Below are 7,405 nucleotides of genomic sequence, written 5' to 3'. Positions count from 1 at the left end.
GAGACCGAGGGGGACCCTGGGCAGCAGGCCCAGAACAGGGAGATGCCTCAGCCAAGAGGCTCTGCAGGCCAAGCTTGGATCGTAACCCCGACAGGGCGGGGGCGACACTGGGAAGAAGGGTCCTACCACTTAGAGCCTGAGAGCGTGTGGCCACTACCAGAGCAAGTGTCCAACCCACAGCATCCCTGCAGCACAGCCAGGGCCTGAGCAGGAGGCCTGGGACTTACAAGGAGCAGACTGTGAACTGCCCGGACATTCCAGAGACACTGTTTGTGATGTTCCCTTCCACAGAGCGGAGTGATGTGTTTCCTTTAACCTTTCCCATTTTTCCTTATTCTTTTTAAAATTAATTGTTGATTAAATAACTTTGCTTTAACTTGTATGTAATGGTCAGTGGGTCAGGGACGTGCCCAGTGCAGAGAGAGTACCCCGGAGTGGGGACACCCTAGCCCCTGTCCTAGGTGACCACAGCAGGGTTGGGGGTCGAGCCCCCCAGGAATCCTGGGCCCAGCCTTGTTGGGGTTACGAGGACTCTGCCAGGCAGGAGAGTGGAAGGGGAGTCCTCAAGGGCAGGGAGGCCACTGGGTAAAGGAAGTGGGAGCGACGACTCAGATCCTTTCACTAGCCCATTTCATCGGGGTAGTGCAGAAGCCAGGAAAGTTCCCCACAATAGCGGGAGGATTCCCCCGTTTACAGAGGGCTGGATCACAGGATGGGTACAGCTTGACAGAGGCTGTCACGTTGCTCTTGGGGCTAAGGCACAGGACCTAGCGGGCCTCACGCCCTCTTGCCTCAGTCGGGCCCCAGCAGCGCCGCTGACCTCCCCGAGCCTCAGTTTCCCTCTTGGTAAAATGGGGGACAGGGAGGTTTCCAGGTGCTGTATTAGGCGGGGTGCTGTGCAGCGCTGGGGGGCAGCTACGCACCCCGCCGGGGGGCTGCAGCCACGGCCCGGGCTGGGGAGCGCAGACCGCCCAGCGCGGCCCCGCCCGCAGCCGCTCCCCTGTGGGGGGGCGTGGCCTCAGCAGCCCTTGGAACGTCCCCGCCCCCTCTCCCCGAGTGGGCGGTGCGAGCCTGAAAACCAGCCCCCGACGGGTCACATGATACGCGCGGGGGGGTCAGCTGACCGGAAGTAGAGCGAGCTGAGGAAGGCGGCGGGTCGCTGCGATGGAGCGCTACGATAAAGCGGCGCCCCCGGAGCTCGGGCAGTGAGTACGGAGCGGGGGGAGGGGAAGCCCCCGGTCCGGGCGAGTCTCGGGCCGGGGAGCTGCAGGGCCGGGCCGGGCTCGTCTCTGGCCCAGTGGCTGCCGGCGGCGTTGGAGCCCCTGCCCTGGGTCCCGGGGTGTCACCGGGCCTCGCTGTCGGGCCTGCCCGGCCCCGCTGGGGTCGCCTGACCGCGCCCGGCCCTGCCATGGCTGGTGGCTCCCGGGTCCATGCCCAGGCTGGGGCGCTGGAAGGGAGGGAAGAGAAACCTGGAGCTCCGAGTTGCTGCGTGACCCGGGGCAGGGGCAGGAGTTGAGTAAGCGGCACCAGGTGCTTCCCTTGGGGCAGGGGTCGCAGCGTTGCGCGGAAAGCTGGGGCGTCTGAAGGGTGAGTGCTGGGAAGGCCCGAGTTTCCCGCCCCTTCCACGGGACGCGCAGCGAGGGTCCTGACCGCATTCCAGCCCAGAGAGCCCGGCTGTAACCCACTGCACACAGGTGGGCTTGGGGCCTGCTGTCTAACCTCGGGCAGGCTACTTGAGCTCTGTCTTGAGGCTTCTCTACACTACAATATGTGGCTACTTTCAATATACTGGGGTAGTTAAAGCAGGGAGAATCCCCCTTGTTTGGATGAATTTATACTAATTTAGCTTATTTTGGTTCCCAAATCGGAATAAGCTGTACTAGTGTAAGGCACCTTTATAACCAGTATAATTGCATCTACACTAGGGCTTTTGCTGGTATAATTATGTTGGCAAAACAAAAAAACAACCCATCCTAACCAATGTATTTTAAATGTAGACTAGCCATTAATTTCTCCATATGGAAAGAGATCTTTTGATAGATCTATGGAAGTTTACATGTGAAAAGTTCTGGGCAGGTGCTAAGTAGTAGTATTAAGAATCCCTGGCTTAACTTGCTTTTGACGGACCTTCATGTTTCAAAATGAAGGGCTCCCCTGTGAGGACACACTGACATTGACTCTTGTAGGTTTTGGAAGTAGGCCACAGATTGCTTGGCTGGTTAGATCGTTTTATTTTGGAGTAAATACTTACTTAGTTTGGTGTAAGAGCTAGCAAAAGCAAATGCAAAAACAAGTTGTAGCTGGTGTATATAGAGATACACACCTTGTCCTGACACACCAAATGCAGTTGATTAAGGGCATTCTTTTCCTTGTTTTTACTGACCAAATTGTACTTAACCCTGCTACTGTTGTTTTTTTTTTTTTGCAAGCTCTGTTAACTTTATAGTAGCAACCAAACTTTTTGTTCCTAGAGATGTTCTGATATTGGTCTATAATTCAGGTGCCCAGTCAAAGAGGTTTAGCTATAATATTAGCTTTATATTTTAACTTTAATTTGTTGCAGCTAAAATAAATTGATACTTTTTTGCTCCATCCTGTTTTCTGAATGGAATTTAAATTAATGGAAACTTAAAAAAATAGTGTTGAATGGCAGTGATATTGGGATAATAAAAAAGAACCTGAGTTCTAGACAATTAAGTGTTGAAAGTTGTTCTTAGGTACTACACCTGCCTCTAAATCTCCTTGTCAATTTTATGGTCCTAATCATATTTTGCCGTCTTACAAACTTTTTTTCTCATCTCTGCTTGTGGGAGAGACCCCCCTACTATAAAAGGGGGGAATGATACATAGTCAGCAACATGGACTGATTTGTGTAATGCTTCAAGTAAAAAAGCATTGATAAGAATGATTTTTTTTTAAGTCGATGAAGGTCCCTTTGATGCTTTAGCAGGCATTTATTTTTTTTTAATATACTAAAATAACTTTATTTCTTGTTATAACTGTTTAATGGCAGAATTTGACCCTGAAATACATCTGAACAAAAAGATGTTCAAATACCAGCTTTGAATACAAAGCTTAATTTCTGGTATCTTCCAAACAGCAAATGCAAAGAAAGTTCTTTAAAACCAACAGTTTGTATTTCTCCCCTTGAAGGAAATCTGATGCACTATGTTAGATGTGTTATGTGACTTTGTTTTGTTACAGCTGTTCTTGTTCATTTCAGAAATGAGGGCTCGTTAACATCAACTCTAAGAACGCTTCTGTTCTTCACAGCTCTGATGATCTTATTACCTATTGGGCTGTACTTCTCTTCAAAGGCTTATGTATTTGAAGGTAATTCTGTTCCTGCTAAACAGAACATTTTTAAGAGACAAAGCCTCAGACCTAAAATCCTAGTTTTTTGTCCTTTCTTTCTCTAGTACCATTTCTTTTCACAAACTGAATGCATTCGATTAGACAGAGAACCCTCTTGGAATATGGGGCTGGAAACATTAAAGGTTGTGATATTCAAGGTTTTGGGTGCAAACGAGAACAAATTTATTTCAGTGGCTTATGCAGAGTGTAAAATCTGAGTTTCAGCTGTGTAGCGAATACTTGAAAGGCTGCAGTGGTGATGCGCGTCGAAATTGTTCTGTGAAGCTTTTCTTGTAACAGCATAAGCCATCAAGTGACATTCAGAATGGTATAATTCTGTCCTTCTCTAGCCCCATGTCTTTAACTTTAAAAAAAAAAAAAAAATCGCTTAGTATGTTTATAAATATAAACATTTCATTCAAACCCTAAGAGCTTCAGATTTTGAATTCTGTTGCTTGAAGAATTTCATTCTCTCCACCTTCCTGAAGGTTGAGGATGAAACTTGTGCTGTGGAGCCAGGGCTCTGTTAAATTGCTGACAACCAACCAAAGCCTGTCTCTGATTCTGCAACAGGAAAAATGAACAAACCAGCAGAACTTTCTGATGCTGCATAACTGTCTTTCTGAAGACAAAAATAGAACTTCCCTCTTAAGACAAGAGCAGCTGAGGAATATGTGACTGTTTAAAGGCCTCCCAAAAACCACATTGTTTCGTTCAATCATTGTGGTTGTGAATAGAAATGGAATAAAAGATTCAGAAAAAACTGTTTAGTTTCCTATTTTCTTGATATGTTGACTTTTCTGAAGACATTCTTTTCGGTTACAACAAGCTCTACCAACAATGACACTTTGTGTTAGGCTGGAAAGAATGATGTATTGGAAATAGCTCTAATATCTTAAATCTTGTATTATATGGGAACCATTCATATAGTTTCCCACTTATCTAATACACACAGTACTTCTGATGAGGAAGCATGGTTTGTCTAGTGGCCTGAGCATGGAAGTCAGGAATCCTAAGTTCTAATCATGGCTGTACCATTGACTGTCTGACCATAGGCAAATATCTTAACCTCTGGTCCTCAGTTTTCCCCATCGATAAAAAGAAAACAATACTCAGTTGACAGGGATGTTGAGGTCTGATGTTGGAGGATGGCAGAAGAATATGTGTAGAACACTTTAAAGATCTAAAATCCTGTATTTCCAAAAGTTAACTAGTACCTCAAAGGAAACAGGCAAAAAGCAGTTTCGTTATCTTGCATCCCAATTGTAACATACTAGCCAAGTCTCATTAATAACTGTAAATGCTGACCTATTGCTCTGTCTATCCTACCCTTGATATAATAAATATGTAATAAATTGGGCCTCTTTAAACAATTGCAAGTTATTGTTCTGCCTTAATAGAAACACTCAGAATTCCTTTAAATTAGTGTGCTTTTTGTCTGTCTTCTCAGGTACCTTGGGAATGTCCAACAGAGACAGCTATTTTTATGCTGCCATCGTCGCTGTAGTTACTGTTCATGTGGTACTTGCTCTCTTTGTCTATGTAGCTTGGAATGAAGGGTCTCGCCAGTGGCGTGAAGGCAAGCAGGACTAAAGCAAGCATCACCATCTGATATCCACAGACTGGAGACTGGATATTTGTGGATGGAGTGAAAACATTCTTGTGCAAAACAGAAGTTAATGCCTCTGGGCTCTGAATGCCTGTGTGTGAATAGTCCAAGATTCGTGCTCATCTCAGCTGAATACTAGTAATGTGTTGAAGGGTGACCATTTATAATTTAAATCAACCTCAGCTTGGCAAAGTTGGAGAAGCCTTTACCTGAAATTGGAGTGGAGTGACTAGAAGGAATGTGTATTTTGTATGTGTACAACAAGTTTGGGGTTTTTTTACAGTTCTGACCTGCTAACAAGACACAGAAATTGAGACACACATGGGTCAGTTATGAAGCGAAATTATGTATTGCTAATGTTAAGTTACCGGTTTAAAAGGCTGAGTAACATTCTAGTAGGACTAAAACAGAGTAGATTTGATTCCCACTTGCTCTGGGTGGATGGTCAGTTTTAGAAACATGGAATCAAATTGAGCAGCACTTTGTGCTCCTCAGCCATAGTAGCATGAGTGTACAGTTTACATTTATAGTGGAAGAATAGGAAGAGAATGTTTCTTACATAATCCTAAAAGGCAGCTCTTGAGAGCTAAAGACCTTGCATATTGGAGAGTGGCTTGTTAATGTTTTATGGGAACTGTGAGCTATCAGAACAACAGAATAGAGGATGCACTCTTAAAATTTCACTATTAGACATATCTCAAGCTCCCTGAAAATCATTAGCTTGTATCAAAACATTTTCTGACTCTTACCATTCATTTCCAGGAAAAGTTATTTCATAAACTACAAGGAACCATGTAATATGGTGTCTTACTGCTTCAATAAGCTATGGCAAATGCATTTGAGGGATTCTGCTGCAGCTGGGGTGGTGAACTTAAGGCTTAAGACCAAATAGATGAAAGTAACCTCCCAAGAAATGCAATAAATCTCCTACAAAGGCATGTTTGGGAGTAATGTCATAGCAGCTTAGCAAGGTGGTCAGAAAATTCAGTTGGTGTCTTCTGTTTCATAGTGAACAGCTTTTAGTTTTGTCATTTTTAAATTTTGGCTTGTTGCATTTTTTTTTTTTTTTTACTGACTTTTCTCTCAACTGACATTTTCAGTATCTCTAGAAGATTTCGGTAATCCTGACCTGCTCATCCTTCCACTCTTACCACCTTGAAGCTTTGATACAAAGGAGAACTGCCTATTGTTTTCTTTCCAATGACCATACTAAGTTGCAGTTGCTCCTAAACAAGTCTCGCTTTCAGCCACCTCCCACTGCTAATTGAATGTGTTGGATATTTCTTATGGTGCAATCATGGACAAAATACATTGAAGAGTGTGTTTGGGAGATGTGCTGGAGGAACAAGTGAGATTTAAGGGGAGAAAGCCAGCTAAAGCAATACTCTTAAAACTTTTGTCCACTATTAAATAAAACATAATGGTGACCATGTTTTATCATCACTACCTCTTCCATGACAGATATCCACTTTGCTTATTTTGTTGAATCATGAAAGAAATGAACTTGTTCTAATTTTCTATCCTCTTGGAAGGAAAGGGGCTTTACCTAAAGTCACATCAGGATGAAATATGTCTAACAGATCATTATCCTGAGTTTCATTCTGCTTTTGTATTAACTATACAAAATGCTGTGTGGAGCAGCATTTTTCCTAAGATTACAGTAATGCATAGCCTTTCCTATACATTTTTTTTTTAAAGGCGCTTTGTGACTTTGCTTTTCCTGTTTCACTTGTATCATGTTCCTACAGTTTCAAAGGGATTGTGGGTTGATGTGGGAATTGGATTGTTTGTACCCACACTTGTGGTCTGCAGACCACGAATATGGTAGATCAACTATTTGGGCTTATGTGCACAATAGATAGGGGTGGGTGGGTCACAGTCTATGTACTAATGTTTAGGAGCAAGCCCTAAAAGTGAAGCATACTGCATGTTAGCTTCAGATTAGCCACAAATCAATTTTTAAATCTCATGTCTGAAACATTAACTTTTCCAGTCTGGAAGTCCAGTGTTGCTGGCACACTAGAGAAGGATACTGTAGCTATTTGAAATGCAGATTTATTTTGTAAGATGCCATTCTGAGAGATCCCCATTCCCCACTGTATGTACCCCCATGTTATATAAGATTCCTTTAATAAAGAATTATCATTCACTGAGTTCCAGTACCGAGGCTTAGTAAACGTAAATACTCTAGCTGAATTATTTCTCAATCATCGTCCTGCTAATGCTGCTCATGTAATAACATGATTTATAATGAACAGATTAGCTACAGCAACATACAGAATTAACTTTACTCCATTTATAATAGTCTGAAAATGAGGGCTCTGCTGTGCTTCATTGATTCTGTGTACAATGTTATATCCAGGTGTTTGTGCTGTCAGGGGTCACTAGACCCTAAAATTACATTTCCGTGGAATTAGAATTGCTTACCATACTTGGCTAGTC

The 7,405-nt window shown here is 43.6% G+C and overlaps 1 protein-coding gene across 1 annotated transcript; it reads left to right on the top strand.

Moving 5' to 3' along the window:
- Positions 1–1,063: 1,063 nt before the first annotated feature.
- VMA21 (vacuolar ATPase assembly factor VMA21) lies at positions 1,064–7,116 on the top strand. The gene is made up of 3 exons (XM_007060104.4): positions 1,064–1,205; positions 3,224–3,333; positions 4,805–7,116. The coding sequence occupies exons 1-3, from the start codon at positions 1,165–1,167 to the stop codon at positions 4,945–4,947; spliced, it is 294 nt and encodes a 97-aa protein (XP_007060166.1). The 5' UTR covers positions 1,064–1,164; the 3' UTR covers positions 4,948–7,116.
- The last annotated feature ends 289 nt before the right edge of the window (positions 7,117–7,405 follow it).

Source organism: Chelonia mydas, chromosome 9 (assembly GCF_015237465.2).
Source record: "Chelonia mydas isolate rCheMyd1 chromosome 9, rCheMyd1.pri.v2, whole genome shotgun sequence".
NCBI lineage: Eukaryota > Metazoa > Chordata > Testudines > Cheloniidae > Chelonia > Chelonia mydas.
This window is presented reverse-complemented; position numbering and strand designations above follow the sequence as displayed.

Bases quoted from the DNA above. Each gene is read 5' to 3' on its own strand.
- VMA21 (XM_007060104.4), top strand. From the start codon at position 1,165: ATGGAGCGCTACGATAAAGCGGCGCCCCCGGAGCTCGGGCA. The intron at 1,206-3,223 runs GTGAGTACGGAG...TGTTCATTTCAG, and splicing joins GCGCCCCCGGAGCTCGGGCA to AAATGAGGGCTCGTTAACAT. The intron at 3,334-4,804 runs GTAATTCTGTTC...CTGTCTTCTCAG, and splicing joins AAAGGCTTATGTATTTGAAG to GTACCTTGGGAATGTCCAAC.